This window comes from Pollachius pollachius (assembly GCF_949987615.1).
Source record: "Pollachius pollachius genome assembly, chromosome: 1".
Classification (NCBI taxonomy): domain Eukaryota; kingdom Metazoa; phylum Chordata; class Actinopteri; order Gadiformes; family Gadidae; genus Pollachius; species Pollachius pollachius.
Window position 1 is genome coordinate 34,122,080 of NC_136934.1, and position 20,551 is coordinate 34,142,630.

At 44.6% G+C, this 20,551-nt stretch overlaps 3 protein-coding genes across 4 annotated transcripts; 1 reads left to right on the plus strand and 2 right to left on the minus strand.

Moving 5' to 3' along the window:
* Nucleotides 1-2,998: 2,998 nt before the first annotated feature.
* LOC307076097 (uncharacterized protein) lies at nt 2,999-12,898 on the minus strand. Its single transcript, XM_079736970.1, has 8 exons — nt 12,747-12,898; nt 11,911-12,029; nt 11,391-11,565; nt 11,004-11,081; nt 10,097-10,260; nt 7,792-7,933; nt 5,437-5,578; nt 2,999-3,913 (listed from the first exon to the last, which is right to left on the minus strand). Exons 1-8 carry the CDS (start codon nt 12,796-12,798, stop codon nt 3,823-3,825), a joined length of 963 nt encoding a protein of 320 aa, XP_079593096.1. The 5' UTR covers nt 12,799-12,898; the 3' UTR covers nt 2,999-3,822.
* Nucleotides 12,899-13,581: 683 nt separating this feature from the next.
* taf12 (TAF12 RNA polymerase II, TATA box binding protein (TBP)-associated factor) lies at nt 13,582-17,642 on the plus strand. 2 transcript variants are annotated; one of them, XM_079734629.1, is made up of 6 exons: nt 13,582-13,718; nt 14,081-14,288; nt 15,056-15,133; nt 15,668-15,782; nt 16,370-16,458; nt 16,913-17,642. In XM_079734629.1, exons 2-6 carry the CDS (start codon nt 14,208-14,210, stop codon nt 16,946-16,948), a joined length of 399 nt encoding a protein of 132 aa, XP_079590755.1. In that variant the 5' UTR covers nt 13,582-13,718; nt 14,081-14,207; the 3' UTR covers nt 16,949-17,642. The 2 variants fall into 2 exon arrangements, with proteins under 2 accessions (XP_079590755.1, XP_079590754.1); XM_079734628.1 differs by lacking the exon at nt 16,913-17,642 and having other exon boundaries at nt 16,370-16,906.
* A 131-nt stretch (nt 17,643-17,773) lies between these two features.
* On the minus strand, nt 17,774-20,488 carry rab42b (RAB42, member RAS oncogene family). The gene is made up of 2 exons (XM_079734616.1): nt 19,625-20,488; nt 17,774-18,534 (listed from the first exon to the last, which is right to left on the minus strand). Exons 1-2 carry the CDS (start codon nt 19,840-19,842, stop codon nt 18,069-18,071), a joined length of 684 nt encoding a protein of 227 aa, XP_079590742.1. The 5' UTR covers nt 19,843-20,488; the 3' UTR covers nt 17,774-18,068.
* Nucleotides 20,489-20,551: the final 63 nt, after the last annotated feature.

Sequence of the window (20,551 nt, forward strand, 5' to 3'; positions counted from 1 at the left end):
CTGAACCACGTCTGTCGTGTGTACCTCCAGATCCCCCCTCCGTTCCCCGGTCCCCTAGCGAGCCGCCATACAAGTTTTTCCCTGCTGACGCCAAGGCAGCGGTAGCCGTGCGTCTCGCGACCAGATGGGATGTCGTCAGAGCGTAATGAGGGGACCAACACCTGCTTTTTCCGCGGTTTCTCACTCGCTCATGTTTAGCCCTTTGACACAACATATGCGATATGAGTATACACACACCCAAGTGACCGTGACGAGAACAACGTGGAGAGAATTCTTAATCCCCCCCTGGTCTCTCCCAGTCCCTGGCACCTCAGCGTTTTGGGGAAACCACTCCAGCTTTGTTAGCTTTATATACTTTATATTAGCAATCTGAATCAGATCGCAGAACAGTAGCTCAAATCCTTCTTGTACACTGGCCATTGAAGAAATGTAGGCCTAGGCTACTTCTTAAGGATGGGGAAGCCTAGGCCATTGGAGAAACCCGCCATCGTGGACTAGATTTGGAAAGTGGGCCTATCTAAATGAAAAAAGTCCTAGCCCCCTGGGTCGAGATGCGTGCACAGTTCTTGGATTTTTATAAGTCTATATTATTGTTTTATATTACATTATAATACAATCTGAGTGACAACGTATTGCCCCAGCAGCAAGCAGGGGCTGACGTCACCTCAGCCCGCTGGGAGGCGGGGCTGCTCCGCCCTGGCCCGACTCCGGAGATGGGCCATCGGGGACTCGACCCAGCGCAGCTTGGCGCGGTTAAACTGGTAATGAGAATGCAAATGAGCGCGGCATGAGCTCACTCTGCGCGCAAATAGAAAAGGACAGAAGATTACGCAGACTCCGGTCACGCGTTATTAGTGCCCGGGCCGATTGCGCGCAGGTAGACAGGTAGGAAGACAGATAGGCAGGTAGGCAGACAGACAGGTAGGAAGGTAGACAAACAGTTAGGCAATTCTTAATTTAATTAGGGCGGAAAGAAATGATTGGACGGTTATTTCACCCATTTGGCATGGTTGGCTTAATATCCCCTTACCCGCCATTGGATCCATGCAAACTGAATGCTCATCAATATTTAATGACCAAGTTTTGAGGATGAATTTTGAGTTCGATCCATTACAATTTAAGCCTACGACAAAAATATAAATCGCGTTTCAGGACCGAATTTCTAAATACTTTATGACACTAATCAAACTGCTAATGAATTGGTCTGTTAACCTTTGTATATTAATACAAAAGTAAAGTTTTCCCCAAATTCTCATTTGGGAAAATAGAAGTCTTGATATGAGAACACTGTCTATTGAAAGCAAGTAGGATGAGTGATGCTATGGTGGAAACATGGGCAGGTCCCCTGCTGATGGCACCAATCCCCACGTAATACCGGACAATCCTTGAAAGCAAAAACGTAACGATTAGCTAGATGCTTATTTCCCTGTAATCTTCAGACCCACCAGCTTGCTGACAGGAGGCTATGGTATCCAAAAAGCAAAGCAGACCCATTTTCATGTTATCCGAATTTCAACACCTTTGATTATATGGTCAACGACGTGTTTAAAGTACGTATTGGGGCCAATTGCATATAATGCAATTGAGCAGGAGGTAAAAAATGCATAGTTTCATACTTAAAACGAGGGTCACTGAATATAAGGTACTTTTTGTATGTTTTCAATGGTAGGTAAGTGGATACCAATGTCATGAAATGTTAACATTTTACCAACGTTAACAAAGGTCAAATGTTAATCATTTTCCCTTTCCCTTTTTCTCCAGTGTAAGTCGATTCTTGGCGATGATGCTACACTATGCTGGAGCTGTTTATTCAGTACAGCATGCATGAGCTCTTCAGGTCAAAGGGTCACTTTCGAAAACATACACATCCTCCGTCCTTCATTCCACTGTGGGTGAATAACACTGGTGGCATATCTTCTTTTAGCTCCTTGTCATGGCCTACAACATGCTGAACCCCCTTTCTTTTTTGCTCCATGTCCATGGAGGAACGCACAGCCTTTCACCCATGACTGACTCAAAGGCCACAGTCAAATGGTGCTCAGTGGCATTTCCCATGCGGAGGCCATTTTAAAATTCACCAAATTGCATTCCTTTCGTCGATGCGTGACCTTTATTTAAAAACTCTTTTTAGGCTCCCGTTGCGCGCTGTTGTGTATTTCCTTTGGTGTTGATGGGGGCCGTTAAATAATCCCCAAAAAAAGTTTGTGGAGTAGCCGGCAAGACACAAGCAGTCTGTTAAAAAAAGTAAAAAAGAAGCCTTGACAAAGGACAGCGGGCGACGCAGGGAGCTGGGGAGAGGACTTGAATAATCAGTTTAATAACATTATCCTGGCTGTGCTCCGCGGCCCATGCACACGTTAATGGAGGATGTCATCGTAAACCGCCGCTTCGCTCGTTATTAACGGCGGCCCATGGTCAACCACACACTTATAATAACGGCGTATAAAACCCGACATAACTTCAACACAAGAGCCTAATGAAATTCACACCGTTACGGGCACGTTTATGGTAATAAGTGATGGCGCTCTGGCACGGAGTGGAGGGTTATAAGGCAACAGAGGGGAAAATTAAAAAAAAATGAAGTTGTAATTCTAGGTGAGAATTTGGAGTCGAGGAAGCAGGGCGCAGTGGAGAGTGCAGTTCCAAGCAGAGCCGCCTTGTTCAACCTTGACTGCACTTAAAAGGAATTGATGGTCAAGGTTAACTGACTTTTTCCATTCCTCCTCCTCGTGTCTGTGTTTTGTATTTCGTATATACTGCGACTTTCTGTTGGGTAGTCTGAACAAGGGTTCCGGTACGGCTGATAGCAAATATCTCTCTAGGCTGGAGGGAGAGTAGGTTTATTAGGAGAGGAGAGTGGTAAACAAAATAGAGAATGTGGAATGAACATAAGTGCACCCAAGTGTGCATGGGCATTTACATTTTTCACAGCCGCAGCCTCTTCACCATTTATTAGCTAGCTTAATGAGTGGCATAGAGATGAGTACAGAGACCAGTATCTTCTCAAACTCTTTAATATTCACATCCATCCGTAAATGAAAGGTTGATTTTGTTCTATGTAATTTCACACAAGTCCAGATAGAAAAATATATATATATAGTGTGAAGTGACCCAAAGCTGGATAGAAATATCACTGTAAGTCGTTATTATCGGCATTAGCTACAAGAAATCAGAAAAAAACAGCATTGCTTACAACATACACAACACAAGCTTTAATTTCCGTTGAAGAGTGTATCATCATTAAAAAAGCTCAATGCTGTAAAAAAAGTGCTATAGAGTGTTTTCCCCTTTCAAGGTTACAGGAAAATAGCTTATGGACTTCTCTCAGCCCATTCAGTGCCCAAGCTCCATCCCCTTTTACCCAAACGCTCGGCTCTCCATTTAGTGGGTTGCAGAATCAATGAAGAGAAAATTGCCCACTTTTTTGCTCCAAACACATTTCGCAGCCTCCCCCTAAGGCTTGGCCAGGGAGAGGAAGTGAGGGAAGGCATTCCTCCTATTCTCCTGTCTTCAACACCCATCTCGTTACTGGGGTTCGATTTTTGGCTCCCTCCACGGTGTCTCTGGTCTACATTCTCCCCCACCGCGCTCCCAGCCCAACCATCCATAACCATCCATAACCATATAAACCTTCTTCTTCATCCCTACTACCCCCATCTAGAGAGCCCAAAACCGTATACTGTGCTGTCTTCCATCTTCCCCCCTCCTCCAGCTCCTCCTCCTCCGCCTCCCCCTCCTCCTCCTCCCTGGCCTCTACCCCCTTCTCCTCCTCCTCCTCCTCCCCCTCCACCTCCTTCACCTTCTCCTCCTGCCTGTTGGTGCTCAAACCAGTGGTTGAGTGTCACCGCTGAGGGAGGCGGGTAGGGACTCTGCGCTTCCCTTGTAGATGGGTTTCTTCTGGGAATGGTCATCGCTGAAGAGAGGGAGCGAGAGAGAGAGAAAGAGATTAAATCAGAAGATGAGTATTTTTGCACAATTAACCTCCCAGCAGTCCACAGCGGGCGCTGGGAAAAGTATACGTGGACTGCGGAGAAATGATAGACTGCAAACTAGTCATCTTCTGTCCGTGATATGAAAGTCGGCGTCTCGTAAACGTTTTTTGTTGCTGGCGTGCAGGAATTTCTTAAGCAGTGTGTGAAGTCTGAGACTTCTCTGTGTGTTTTCAAAACATGCTGCTTGATTTAACAGACCTCGCTCTTCTCTGGCACACATTTATACAAAACAGAAACATCCATGCGTAGACAAAAACATCAGGAGAACCAAAACACGAACCTGTTGTGTGTAAAAAGCATACAAAAAGGTGAACTGGGCAAACTCTCATGGCCAAAGGGCCCTGTGTTAGTTATCATTTTTTGAGAGTTGACGGCACGCCTTTTCCCCATGCACTGACGAGGTTAATGAGCAAGGGGTCACACTGCTCATTAACATTCGCTGGCATTGGTCTTTGGCTGACATGTGCATAATATTCCGATCCGCACAGAAATGACCCCGGTGCCATTAGTCAAGGCAGCGGTCTAAGTGTGGAAACTGTACAAAACCAGAGTGGATTATAAAGAGGTAGGGGGGCGGGGGCGGGGTCGGGGGGTAAACAACATGGTGGAGGGGGCGAGCACCACGAAGAGAGACGGCACTGTTTGGCTGGGATTAATCTGCCCTATTATGCTTTAAAACTTCAAAAGAGCATGGGTCCACTGATGTGCACAATAGGCCATTGCAAATAAAGCCAGATTCACACACGCACACAGCAAAGCACGTATGCGCATACATAAACACAATGCCTAATGCTATGTATACAAACATTAAGGATTATTTTTCAAAGCATAAGAATATACAGGCACAAAAGCGGAACACACACATACACAGAAATATATATAGAAGAGGCATATGAACATACACACACACACACATTCCCACACTTTAAAGAAAGGGCCGTGGTTCCATGACTGCAGTCAAAGAGAAATATTAAAGCAATGGCCATATAATATGCGCATATAGACCAAACTACAGAATGAGAGCTTGACTAAAGGAGGGCAAAACAAGAACGTAATTGCAGATAAAGCACAAATAAAAAATAAACAATCACAGATGCATAACACGCACGCACAACACCCACATGCATAACACACACGCACAACACACCCAGTCACACAGGCACGTAACACACACGCTCGCCGAGCATCTGGATGCACAAAAAAACTTGAATTGTATGTAAAAAGCACTAAATTATTCAAAGATTCATTGTAGAATTCAAGATATAAGTAAAGTTATAAATTATCATTCACATCATCATAAATCGTACATCATCTGTCATATCCCGTAACACATGGCCAGTGTTACTGTTGATGGTGACGCAATCGTGACGTATCACTTCAAGCTAGTAGACGTGAATGGTCATGAACACAACATTATGAAGATGCGGTTGCAGGGTGTTCTCACATGGGTCCCTTGGCCTGCTTGGCGCGCTGGGCCGTGCGGAACAGGAACACGCCCACGGTCAGCATCAGCACCAGGAGAGAGGCCACCGCCGCCATCATCAGCATGACGCACCCGTTGGTGGTCCTGTACCAGGAGGAGCCCTCTGTGGACACAAAGGACCAGGTTCCTACTGTGAAAAGCACGTATTTATCAGGAGAAAGGTGGTATTGTTGAGGTTCCATGAAGAAATGATCTGGCTGTGCGTCTGATCCGACCGGATATGTTGTGAAGGTTGCCCTTGGCTCTTGTTTCTGCTGACCAAACAACAGTAAAATTCAGTACGAAGCCTGCGTAAGGGATTTGGATCCGGCTGTTAAAAGGCATAGTTCAGAGGCGGGAACGGCTCTCCGAGGGAGAGGGAATCACAAACACACAATCGGCAACACAACAGGACAACAAAACGATAAAAAACTGAAAAACAACACAAAAGGAAAATATGGTTATGAGCTGAGACTCCGGAGTAAAGAACTTTTACCCCGAGCACAGAATAAACATAAAACAAATTCTGTTATGCTGCTTCCTGCTACTTTCTGTATTGCAAAAACATTTCAAAAAGGTTTTAATAAATCATTCATGAATCACAAAACTTGCCTACGCATATAAAGCAACAAGATCCACATCAAATACAGGTTATGCTGTCGTACACCAAACCAGCAGGAATGAGAGTCTGTTTTGGTCCACAAACAACCAGGCCCCAGTCCTGCTTCAATTGCCCGGTAGAGCTCGCCTGACTACTTATCAGGGGGGCTACCGCACAGAAGGAGCACGGAGCACAGTTCAACCTTTGCTCATGCGATAACTCCCAAGCAAGTAAGTGGCTGTTCATTCAAGACCCTCGATGTTCCTGATTTCCTAATTGGTGCGTGTGCCCCCCAGGCGTGCATCCTAGTGGTCCAGTGGAGCGCGCCGATGACTTAATCACCGCACGTACCAGACGAAGAAATGTTCACCATAATAAATAACGCACATCAAACACATCCGGTTGTCTCAATAGCGTTTTTAGAGGCTGTGTAATTAGAGGCAGCGCCATCGCCAGGCGGGTGAATCACGCTAGGTGACAGCGCGGCGTCTTTGTAAATCTGCAGGTCACCGAAGGCTGATGAGGATGGATGGAGTGACAAGGAGCGGATTAGCAGTTATGTTGTAATGGAATTCATTCCCCACTCGAGTACAAGCTTGACATCTGGCAAGCTGCCCAAATGGAAAACTGTATAGAATTTCTATAGAGTTTGGTTACCATTTACTATTTAGCCTTTCACCAGTCTTTTATCCAATGCAAGACAGGTCATTAAGAACATTAATTGCACTTGTTTTGTATCGTGCGTGGAGACCAACCACTCGAGGTACACACCGAGTGTATTGCTAATGTTCTGGAATGTGTTTGGCTGCTCTGCATTTTCCACTTGCCTCCAGAGTGATTGATTCTTTTCAACGATTCTGATTCAACATAAAAAATGTAATTCATCCTGTAGGATAATAGATATCTTCTGCTGTTAAAAGTAATTGGCTGAATGAGTAAGTAAATCAACAGCTTCCTATCGCTTTCTACGGTTATGGCTATGCCAGAGAAATATAAAAACAAACAATTCTTTGTCCGTTGAGGCCTTGTGTCTGCAGTAAGACGCCGATTCCTCGGCTGAGAACAGAGTTTTGTGATATTTAGTCGCTGTAGTGTGAACATGGCCTTGGTCAAGCTGTCAAACGGAGTTTCTTTAGCTGCTCTTAGTGCCTACTTGGTATTTTGAAAGGGATTCTTTGCTCATCTGGGATTACGTGTAAAGTGCAGTAAGATGTGGGCATTTTGTCTATTTAGACTGTGAATAAAAGCTTTATAATGTCCTGTCCATGTCATCTTTTGAACTGAAACATACACATTTTCGATATAGATATTGAACCACTTTTTCTTTTGTATGTTTATTTGTCGTCGTTATGTAAAGGTTTTCCGTTTGAGAGCTATATATATGCAGATATATATATATATCTATATATATAGATATATATGTATCCGATAGCTCTCATCTGGCATGGTGAAGGGTTATGTTCATTAGAAAACAGACAAATGTCTTTCATGTAATCTGCTGCTACTGAGGATTTGAAACCACATGCCTGCACCCTACACGTGGGAATCCATGAGAAAGTGGACCAACCCCTGTCCCTTAACGGCTTGACTGCAAGTCGCTCGCAATGAAAGCGTTTGCAAAAAAAACACACTCCCTTTTGAAATGTGTGCGCGTCCCTTGCAGTGCAGCGGACACTTGTACTACTTGTACCACTTTCCCTGCCGCCTATGGCAAGTTCCCATGCAGTGGTACGTACCGGGCAGGACGTTGATGCTGATGATCTGGCTGCTGCTCCTCCTCTCGACGGGGTCCGAGGCTGTGCACCGGTACAGCCCTCCATCGCCCGCCTGCACGCTCCTCAAGGTCAGCTGAGGGGAATCCAGCATCCAGTCCTCACCCTGGGCAGCCACACAGAGACACACACACCGAGACGGACGCCACAGTTAGAGACTGCCACAAAAAAGAGCAGGAGAAGCTCTGGAGATTTTTCCGTTAATCTGCGGACGGCCTGGAAGTGTTATAATTTGTGCCAAATTAAGCCTATTGTACTCACCTGGGGGGAGCAGCAGCTAAGGAAGCATCATAAAAGCACGGCACAAAGGAGAGGATGAGAATAACAGAATGAGCGGCAGAGAAATAGGGAAAAGTGTGTCACACGTGAAAGCGCACAGGTACACACACATACACACACACACACACACACACACAAGTGCTTGTATGGGGGAAGAACCCTGGAGTCTGAGCGGAAATGTATTTACCTGGGCATAATCCCATAGACTGAACGTTACATCAGCATGAGTCAATAACCCAGATAACACCGTCATTAGCAGGGAGCCGTACGGCAGTGGCGCACTGTTAACACAACACGTAATGAGACGGCTGGGGAGCGCGAGGTATTGTTGACTCAGAAATAGCAGCACAATTATGGGATGGAGCTCGACATGGGAGACAACAAATAATAGGGCGGACACAAGGATCGGGGGAGAGGGGGAAAAAAAGTTGAACTACAAAAAAAGATGAGCAAGGAGGAGGACCTACTTGTTCATTTGTTTTTGTTTTTGTTTTCTGTGTTTTGGAGGAGAGAGTGAAAAAAAGACAATACACCGTGAAAATGATTTGGCGCCCAGGAGCTGCAGCTCCTGCCAAGAAAGTCCATTTCAATTTGAATGGTTCAGAATTAAGAGGATTTCCCATAAAGGCCAGGTCTGGCCAGAGCGGCATTTTGTATGCAAATCCACTGGCTCCCGATGCAAAGTGCCTCTCTGGCTGCAGGGTGTTGTCATTATCGGGAGGGACTGGGGGGGGGGGGGGACCGGTGTGTGTCTGTAGTGTGGGTCCTGATAGGAAGTACTGTCCATCTTTAAAGTGCAAGGGGGAAATAACGGAGATTCGGAAATCTATTATAGACTGTAAAATAGAAGGAGGGCACACACAGGCAGATGCAGGCTATCACACACTTGCACACACACACACACACACACACACACACACACACAGATTGTGTGAGTGTGTGTGTTGGACTGGCAGATGTATTGAGTGGCTAGCAAGTGAAGAAACTTCATGTTCAAGAAAGACCATTACTTTGCCCCTTATGAAGGCACTACATCACAAAGACATTGCCTAAGAGGGCAATGGACAGTTGGGCAGTCATAACTTTTGATACATTTCTTCAATGAACTGAGGTATTGGTAGTTAACTTGAGTCATCAGGGTGAATAACAAAAGGTGCATGGCACGCTGTCAATTTTGTCTTTATTCTTTCCACATGCTATGGCTATAGGCTATGGTTTGGTGCCAAATAATTTACACTAGTGGCCGTTACAATTGATAGCGTTGCTGAGGCCATGGATACAATGTAATGCTCTCTTTTTACCACAGGGTGGCGGTATAACTAATCACACATCAAATTATTATTCCAAATGATCGTTGTGACTTTTCACACCGCAGTCTTAATTTCCCCAGAGCGAGTTTTTTCTTACGTTTTAGGGAACAGCCGCAGTTGAATAATTCAATGACGATTAACCAAAACGTCAGATAAATCATTGGGAACATATCCACACAATTGTTTTCAGGTTGACTGGCTCTCGTCAAAACCTCATTAAACTATTAATACTGTGTAAGTGGACTCCTTCAGCTAACTACCGAGCTCAAGCCAACCATCTGCTTGAATACAGATGACACAACAAAACAGACAGGTTGGACAAGAAAGTTTGGTGTGAGATTGAAGACAGCACACAGGACAGGGAAATGCAAAGGTTTTTCTTCTCTCAAAGAAAAATGAAAAAATAACAACCGCGAAAATAGAAACCAAAACAAGTCTCTGTGTGAGTGAGTGGGCGAGAGAGGAAGTCAGTGTGTTTGTCAACAAAGAATTGCCAATGCAATGAGACACCACTTAATTGCATTCCCTGAAAAAAAGGATGGCGGACACCGACGGTCTTTCTATCGTATCACAATATTCCCAGAATCGCTGTACACATCGCGTTGGCACTCAAAAACCGTTGTTATGTCGTATCGTGAGGTCCCTGGGGTTCCCGTCTGTGGTGAAGTATTTCATCTTACCTCTTTGCTCCAGTAGAAGTGCGGTCTCCTCCCGTGATGACCCCTCACGGAGCAGTCCATCACCACATCCTCCCCCAGCAGCACCTCCAGGCTGCTTAGCCTCCTCAGGGAGCCCAGGAGCTGGCTGCCCCTCCCCTGGGGATGGATGGTCGGGGTCTTCATGACTGGTGGGCCAAGAGTCGGGAGGCATTAGTATTATTTCTAAAAATGTCTTTCTTAGTTAAGCTCTGAACTGTGTGTGTGTGTGTGTGTGTGTGTGTGTGTGTGTGTGTGTGTGTGTGTGTGTGTGTGTGTGTGTGTGTGTGTGCGTGCGTGGTCTAGGTTGACACTTGAGGGAAAAGGAAGTAGAGAGTGGATTTCATTCGATTTTTACATAGGGATAGGGTTTTATACATATTATAAACACGCATAGAGATATTTGTAGTTTGTATGCATCTATTTTTCTGCATCATTTCTTGAGATAGGCACCTTCACCAACATCTCATGTCTGAATACCAAAAACAATTAACAACTAAAGTTATTACTTGAGTGTATTTCAGTCTAGAATAAATTAATAACCCCTTTCTTGAAGGGGTGTGCGTTTGGGGGGTTGTGTGTGAATAAAAGGGGGCTTTTTGACCTGTATCGAGAGAGAGATGCTATGTTCGGACTGCTCCTGCAGTGTCTCCCTCTATCTCGTGCTCTCCTAATAGCCATAGTCCCATCCAATCATTGGCGGTCATTGATCCCCCATCCCCCAGTCTATCAAATAGCTCTGTGGTTCGATTGAACAGCCACTGAGAGGACATGGGGGGTGGGTTGGTTGTATAAGTGGAGCAGTAACATTGTTTACAGGATGTGCTCTCCGTATATCCTCAAACAAACCTTACAGGCCAGCTTTTGTCATTTATAATTCGCTGGTGATTACCTGAAAACGTGTTGGTCCGGTTCTCTGCTGGGAGGGAAGTTGTGTCCACATCGAGAGATTCTCTATCCCCACCTGGCACTGTAAGATTTAGCAGGGTTTGTAAGGACAGGGTATACTTTTATTTAGTTTTGCTCTCCACAAACCAAAACAATCCACAAACGAATCCAAAAATAACAAAGAATGAGGAAATTGAATTACATAACCACGTCCTGGTTGCCTCACATTCCCCTGGTGATCTCTCAGAGTCCTACTCTCATCCGAGATGTAAAATATGTGGGGTTTTTTGCATATGTTTTGCATTGTTTGCTGTGTTTTCCATAAAGTGCAACTTCAAATAGAGAAATGCAGGCCTCTAGTTAATGATGAACCCTTCCTGGTTTGACTTACGATGCATATTCAGGGTAAGGGCCTGGGAAGAGTTGTCTGGCGTGGAGGCGTTGTTGGAGACGCAGGCATAGACACCACTCCAGAAGGGCATCATGCTAGGTATAGTGGTCCTGTGGAGTGGCTGGTAGTTTGTGTCAGACCTGTCCGGTAATAAGAAACGCCAGTGACCTTGACTCTAGTGGCGGGGGTGGAAAGAAAAAATTAATATGCAGATAAGAGTCATGTGTTTTCAACTAGTTATCAGTACACATATCAAGGGCCACCTGAGGAACAATGCATTTCACCATTGGCTTCATTTGAATAACCCCTTGGTATTGCTAGGTTATAAAACAACTATCAAAGATTAGTCCATCTGAATTGCCACCTGCAATATTAAATATGATAGTATATTTTCTGGATGTTATTGGATGGACGGTACTGGATACTGTATAAGCAATTTAATTTCTCATGCAAACGCTTTAACAGCCGAAAGTGAACCCAAGTCACTCAGTGGAGAGCTGTGAGCGAGCTGTCGTCATACCGTGAGCTTCCTCAGGTGAACCTGGCTCAGATCAAACCCAGGATCTGTGCTCATGCACTCCAGGATGACCTCAGCATTCTCCAGAACCGGCTTGCTCGGTCCCCGAACAAAAAGGCCTCCTAATGGAACAAGGAAGAAGCACATATATTAACTTACTAATTACAGAAGAACGTGTCACATTGGAGTAGCCTATTGGCGTGTACTCTTAGACATATAAAAAAGCCAGCAAAAGCATGTGTGTGTTAACCTATACTGGTAATGTCGGCGGAGACTACTGAAACATATTTCCAGAGACAACTATGTCCTGTTAATGCAAACAGGTGCCAGAACTTAAGAGCAAAAAAACATAGCAGCAGAAGGTTACACTATACAACAAAAGGCTTTATTGTTCAGTGGAGCCTAAACAAAAAAACCGAAAACAACACTGCGTCACACTGGCTACACTGAAGTCAGTGTTCCACATTCATAGTCCTTGAGATTGAGACTAAACAGCAATAGCAATTTATCAGCCTTATAGTTAAATGTAGAACAGACACCAGGAAGTTATATTGTATAGACTAATTACATTTTATCTCGAAACCTTAGCGTTGTCATCTTATTGTGCATATATTCTACCCTTACGTTGAAGTTCAACAACAATATTTGCTCATGCTGAATACAGTATTCCTTTTATCTATTTAAGCCTATCTAGGTTTGCTGTAATGTATCACTGAAAAAAAGATTATGGCTGTCCAAACCGTCAGTAGAGCAGTTCGATTAAACATCCTTATATGTAAGTTCGCTGAAAAGGTTACACGCGTGTATTGTTATTGTTTAAGGACTAAAGTCATATTTACCGTCATTGCCATGGATCAGAATGACCAAAAAAATCACCAGAACTTCCTTCATTTCTGTAACTTCCCAGCAAGTGGTGCGTCGTTTAGTCTGTCTTCTGAAGCAGGCACTTGGTTTTTATTCCCCAGGTCATGGGGTGTGTCTGTCGCGCCTTTCGCTTTCCGTTTTACATTGTTTTGACCGCGCACACAACACTTGTTTCACAACATGTGCCTATACCCACTGCATGGGCCAAGTGCGTCACTATTTTTGAATATGTTTTGTCTGGGCTGGTTGAATCTCACTATCATTTCCAACATTTGGTTTCGATACAGTCTTATGCTTTTGTTTAAGGTTTCCTAACTGAACACTTAACAAGACGCGACTACAATTTCACAACACTATAGCTGTGCAATTCAGAAATAATTCCAAAAAAGTACAATAAAAACACGCACCGTTAAAGGTGGAATTCGATTACAATAGTAGTGGCTACTGAAATGCAGCACTTCATTTCCTGTCTTTAAAATTCAGGCGCGAGTGCACCTGTCATGAGCAGCGTCCCCTCATAAATATTTTCTTGGATTTTGTAAATCAGTTAATAATATTGACAAAGTACGATAAGTCAATATTTTTGAAAAGGGAACTAGTCCCTGAAGTCAGAAGAGAACATGCAATTAAAACAGGAACAGAGGACACAACTTTATTGAAATTATTGGGTGGATGGAAATGATTGAGTCTTATATGGTCGCTAGGGGACGCGTGTCCCGACAGCGCCACGCCAGGTCTACGGTACAGACCCGGCGTGGCGCCAGGGGGCTCCCGTAGAGCCGCGCGCTCCCCCCCCCCCCACAACAACAGGAACCGGAAGTGCTAAAACACCACCACCATCCTTTCGTGCTAATGTCTGAAGTCAGTTAGGATACGTTCTTTTAATCGAATTATTGTTGTCACTGCAACGACATTTAAAACATGCATAGGTAGAGGTTGTCCATCCGGTGAGTAGCACAGTACGCGGTATGTGATCGAGCAGAGAGCGGGCTGTAGCCGGTGTGGCTGAGCCCAGGTAGCTGGTGCTCAGAAAACTGCTATTGTTTTTAGCACATTATAACGCCACACTAAGGCTGCAGAAACTATTTACACGACTAATCCATTACATTTTGCATGTGACCAGTTGTGTGTTAATGTGTTATACATTGTTTCCCTTTGCTCTTGTAATGGTTACTGTGGAATTGTGTATATCGGTGGTGTTCAGGATTTCTGACGATATATGCATATCGTTAGACATATATCAACAGCTATATTTTAAGTGTAACTGATTACCGTTTTCTAATAGCTTTTTGTCTCTTTCTTATTCCAGATACAGCCTTTGAAGCGTGGATTTCGTCAATTTGGCTGATTAACGCCCAGGCGTTGACACATACCGTACAACAGGCATTCGTTCAGTGCAGTGAAGTAATAACACACGTCTAATTGTGGCCGTCCAGATGGCTAACAGCACCGCCACCCCGGTGAAGCCCCTCATGATTCCTGGTCCTGCGGGACGCGCCAGCCCGGAGGTATCGCAGGTTTGTCTTCATGAGTATTTTCGTTGATATTAAGAAAACACATTTGCTCGTAATGGGTTCAATGCAGATATTGACAATTCCGTATTACGGTTTTTGAATGTAATTATTTAATATGTAATTATAGATGACTGAATTAGGAGCAAGTCTATTCATTAGGCTTCTTTAATGTATTTTTTGTCATTCCTTGGACTCATTGAAGACTCAATGACTGGTACCTTTTATAGCCAGGGTAGGCAATTCTCTTTGCATCCCAACAGCAATCAATAAATCAAATGCTCTGCAAAAGAAAAGGGTGATTGTGGTGGTTAGTGAGGTCCCCCCTTCACTTTAAAGCATCTTTGAGTGTCTAGAAAAGCCCTATATAAATTCAATCCATTATTATTATTATTCATCCAGTACCTTGGCTGTTGCAGGCCTATAATAAACCCCTCCAATAATTTAATTTACCCTGGTTGAAATTATTGGATGGTTTACGAGTACCTACCTACCTACCCGGATACCTGTGTGCACTCTGCCCAGGCACTCTGCGCATGACTGAAGACTTCAAGTAAGGCAGACCTAAGCTAGCGAGGCTAGCTGTTTTGGGAGAGTGGCATTGGAGGAAGGCCTAAAGGGAGTGATAGATCTTTTCGGTTGGATACTTTCAAAATCGAGCTTAGCTTTTAGCATATCACAACATGATGAGAGAGCTGCTGATAGAGCTATGAGAGTAATGTGAATACACAGTCTAATGGTCCTGTGAATGCTGCCTCCTGTGGTCCCATTAGGTCCTCACTAAGAAGAAGCTGCAGGACCTGGTGAGGGAGATCGACCCCAACGAGCAGCTGGACGAGGACGTGGAGGAGGTGGGCGTCCACTGTTAGTTAAACTCATGGGTTACAAGCAGCAGAAGGAAGAATGCAAAGAAAACAAGAGATAATCATTTTAAATTAATATACACAATATGTATTTATGTTTTTTGTATATTGTTGGCCTGTTCATCACAATAGCATTTGATCGAGTGCTGGTGGCAGAACATCTTTCAATACCATATTTCAATCCAATATTTTTGATTGATTAACCCCCCTTTATTTTGCATTCCCTTCACATAGTATTGGAGAAAGTGTCCTTTTTCAGTTGGCTACTCTGCAAATCGGATAGAAGCATTCGTAATTCAATTCAGATTTCTCAAATAATAAAATAAGAATATTGCTTTACTATGATGTCATACCCCTTCTAGAAGTTGGCAAACATTTGCGCATTATTGCAATATTATCATTACCCAATCCCCGAAACATCATCAATCTATCACGTCACCATATTGATATTAGATAAATGTATCACCCAGGTCCCACCAGCCAGCCACTCACACACTCACTGTACGGCCCCCCTCCTCTCAGATGCTGCTGCAGATTGCCGATGACTTCATTGAGAGCGTGGTGACGGCAGCCTGCCAGCTGGCCCGCCACCGCAAGTCCAACACCCTGGAGGTGAAGGATGTGCAGCTACACCTGGGTGAGTGCCTGCTGGCTCGCTTAACTCCCTCTTCGTGTAAGGAGAAAAGCTTTAAATATGGTCGTAGGATGTGTGCTCACATAAGGCCAAAGCTAGGCGTTTAGCAGATGGATATACCCATTAAGTGACTTCCTTGAGTAGTGAAATCAGATGTATGCGATTTAAGGTGCAGGTAACTGTTTGGCAATGTCTTGCAACTGTTAGGTTCTGAGAATTGCACTGCGTGCACAAAGATCCTTCTCTCTGCGGCAATATAATGAAATGGTTTCATCAAGTACAACCAAGCCTCAAGACTTAATTTTTTATTGAACATTCATTTTGGTTGGTTCAATCAAGCTCAACTTGTAGAGAATGGCATACACATTGCCAGGGTTACGGGTTTGTTTCCCACTGTAGCCACCCAATGCTAGCAATGCACAGCGTTTATTTGAAGACACTGGATACAAGCGTTGAATATGATCCGCGTGACACATGATACATGGGACATTTGGCGGAGGCTTTGGCTACAAGCGTCCTATTTGTCCTTTTGGGGAGAGCAGCTGCGTTGTTGATTGTTGGTTGACTAATGATCGTTGTTTCCCTGCCAGAGCGCCAGTGGAACATGTGGATCCCTGGCTACGGTTCAGAGGAGATCCGGCCCTTCAAGAAGGCCTGCACCACAGAGGCACACAAACAGGTCAGTGCATGTGAAGGGGTATCTCTGTGTGACGGCCACGTTAAGGGTAGAGTGTGGTACAAAATATGTTTTGATGTTAAATTGTGCAATTTCTTTTCACCATACTGGTTTGGGTTTCAGTCAGTGACCAGATTTGATTTGCTCTATTCCTTTTTCACCAAGTTCTCAAGATGGTGAATCCGAACCAGCAGTGATGTGTCAAATAATTTCAATAGAACCATATCTAATAGTAATGATATTAATTTAATGCATAATTGGGGGCTGGGGGACTGTCACAGGTTACTGACTGATGACAATATATAATTGTATATTGTTTTATATGAATAAAATAATAATTTTGGTATTTTTAAAGATGTCATGCTTAATGGAACGGCACCTAAAAAGGTGGTTGGGGAAAGAAACGGCTGACTTGTGTTCAAATAACAATTTATACTGTGATTTGCTCTCATTTCAGAGGATGGCACTGATCCGCAAGACAACCAAAAAGTAAAAACGACGGCTCCACTGTACTCCGTACCCATCCACCGGGATCTTTCTAATGTTTTCCTTGTTTTCAACATGGCTTGTCCACCAAGGATGATTCGATGATTGGGGGAGGTACAATAAAATAAGGTATGGGTTGTGAACGACGAGGATTGAACAGCCAGTGTTGCATACTATAATATGATTGGACACCCAGTGTAACATACTAGGAGATGATTGGACACAGTGGTTACACAGGGTTACATACAAAATATGATTGGATAGCTAGGGTAACGGGTATTACGATGGGAGGGTAAGGGGTAAATATGTTTCTTCTTCAACCATTGGTTTTTCTCTTAATGTTTAGTTGTTTTGCCAGTACCTTCACAATCCCATTCTTCTTTAGTTTGGCAAATTATTTTTTACATTGAGTACACATGTATGGGATGGTGTGTTTTTTTATTATTATTATTATTATTAGTACTAAGACTACTTTTGCTTTCATGATGTGTTTTGATATTGTTAGTAAGTGTAAGGAGGCTCGGTTTCCTTGAGTGGAAAAAAAAAATCTTGCTGTTGAAAGTATTTTACAAGTACCGGATTATTCGTTACCTAATTGTTGTTTTGGCTAATCTCCGCTGTTGTCCCAACCCAAATAATGTTTTTTAGTTTTCTTTTTAATTGTCAAAATAACGCGTCATTAAAAATAGTTTTTTTTTGTGTATGTGTTTGGCACTGTTTTTGAATCTAGTAGTATACTTATTTGCCAGTGATTCATTTATATATCGATATAATTTATCCAGTTATGTCTGGGCCATATGAATTCTGATTGATAGTGACAATGCATTTATCATAGTTCCTATAGGGGCATGATCGATTAAATTAGTAAGTTGGTTTTCTTTGTACAGTAGTTTTACTTAAATCGTTTTTATTTCATAAATAAAAACAAGATGTAGGCTACACATCAGTGTGTTGCAATGCTGTCATGTTGTCAACCAATAACGCTTTAAGGAAAAGGACGGTCATTCTTCAAACAGTCTAGTTAGCGGCAAGCTCAGGCTTGTCGGCAGTCACTGCGATTGACTCATGAGGTTGCTAACCAATCAGCAAAGAAAGATAGTTACACAAGTCTTTGACCCCATCCGGCTTCATCCGCAGCACTTCTTCTTGCGCTTGGCTCCGTCGGCGGTCTGCGCCTGCCCGGCGGCTCCGTCCCTCTGCACGTTCAACCCCTGGGGCGTCGTGCACTTCACGCCGTCCCACCCCTCGCGGAGCTCCACTTCCCCGCTGAGCAGGCCGTCGTAGATCCGCCGGCTTAGCACATCGAACGCCTCTTGGACGTTGTTGCCCGTCTTGGCTGACGCCTCCACATAGGGCATTCCCATGCGGCCCGCTAACTGCTCCGCCTCCTCCCGGCTGATCACCCTCTCGCTGGGGTCGTCCGCACCGCAGTCGCTCTTGTGGCCCAGCAGGGTGAACATGACCCGGTGCGGCACGACTCGCTCGCACACCTCGTCGTGCCAGTCCTTCACGTGGTCGAAGGAAGCGCGGTTGGTCACGTCGAACACCAGCAGGCCGCCGACAGAGTTGCGGTAGTAGGAACGCGTCACAGACCTAGGGGAGGGGGGAAGTAGATGAATGTTCAACGTTTGCAGTTTCTTAGGAAATATGAAATTGAAATCTTGCATCGTCATCTTTCATACCCAGTCTGAAATTCAGAGTCAAGACTATATTGCATTAACCAAGTAGGCTATCTTTACACTAGGTAATTGCAATTGAGGAATTGTACTTAACTAGGTGGGTTTCTAAAGTATGGCAGCGACAATAAAGATGACAGATCTGGATAGCCAAAGAGACAGACAAGCGTAGCCATATGAGAACTTCAAACATAAACCTATTAAAATGCTTCTATTCATCAAACAGCAGCACATTCTTTCAGACTGCCCTGGCAGCAGGCTTGGCTGGTGGGGGAACCTGTTCTGTGAGAATCACGCCACAACACCTATAATTGACTTGATCTTTAATGAGGTCAGATGTCAAACAATGAGTTTCTGATCATTAATTCCTTCTGCGGAGAGCTCTTGAAGAGAAACTTCCTCAACGTTGAGCGACAGAAGTTTGCAGAATCAACAAGTGGTGCCTTGGCAGGGAGGTTTGAAAAAATTAATTATGCTTGTTGGACTTAAGGAATAATAGCAAACTTGTTTAAACACATGTGAAGCTGCCAGCATGTGGGTATGTGTTGAAATATACGTAGCAGGGGTTGTATGCAAATTACTCACAACCCTGATTGTTCAAACTTTGATGGGCCGTTGAAGCAAAGAAGATGACAAGATCTAAGTGTGAACTATTGTAGTGAACTACTTCAATGGTACTGGAGTGAACTACTGTAGTGAACTAGTATATAACACAACAGGGACGCTTTCAGGCGACTGACAGCACATTTCTTTGTGATACATGGCATTAATCAGCAGCAAACAATAAACACACTACACTGTCCTGTATGCTGTCATGCAAACAGAGGAAGAAGGCCTCTTCTAGGTTGACTTCATATATCCCAGGCATTCCAACATCATCACTCAACCATGTTGACGTTATTTTAAACATAATCAATCGTCCCCCCCTCCCCCTTTCTGTCTCTCATGACAACACAGCTGTCCCTTGACAACACAGCTCTCCCATGATGAGAGAGTTAGGGTCTTGCCTGAAGCGCTCCTGGCCCGCCGTGTCCCAGAACTGCAGTTTGATGCGGACGCCGGGCTCCACTTCCAGGAAGTGGACGTAGAAGTCCACCCCCACCGTCTGGTTGATGTTCTCGAGGAAGGCGTCCTCCGTGTAGCGCTTGAGCAGCGAGGACTTCCCCACCGTGGAGTCCCCCAGCATGATGATCCTGAACTGGTACTGCCACAGGGACAGGTCCATGTCTGACGGCTTGTGCGGCGGCAGGAAGGGTTCAACGCATGGAAGATAATATCAAGGGTATCTATGGAGAGGCTGGCTCGTCAACCGAATAATAAACTAAATGGTCAACAAAACCTAAAGAATGTTCTTCAATGTGTGGAGAGCGAACCAAGGGAGAACAGGCAGGCAGGAACGGTGGAGGAAATACACATCAACAACGATGCTTGCCTTCAGGACTGGGAAATCCAGACCCAGTTTCTCTTCCCTTGTGGGGGAGGAGGGAATGGGTGAAGAAGTTGCTGGCGGTGGGTGGGTGGGAGGAGCAGGAGCCTAGGAACAGGTTCCCACAGGCCGCTTCCCTATCCGCACACAGATGAGGAAGAGGCAGAGATCAGGGCTGGCGGCTGGTGGTCATAAATCTCCAGCGGGACATATTAGCCTCTCCCCTCTCCGTTCCCCTCAAAGATCAACAGCACACCCTGGCCTGGGTCTCCGGAGGACCAATCCCCTCTCTATCTCTGTCCGCCTGATACGATTCCAGTGTATATTCCAGCTCTGAGTAGCAACCAAGCCTTGGAAAGAGTTTTAAAATGTCCCACCAAAAGGTGTTGACTGTCAGTCCTCTCCCTGGACTGTGGATACGGTTACTGCTGCTCCAGTCATGCATGCACCGTACTGGGAGGAGTGCACCGCAAAAAAGGGGTGCGGGTGTATAAAGTTTTTCTCCCTT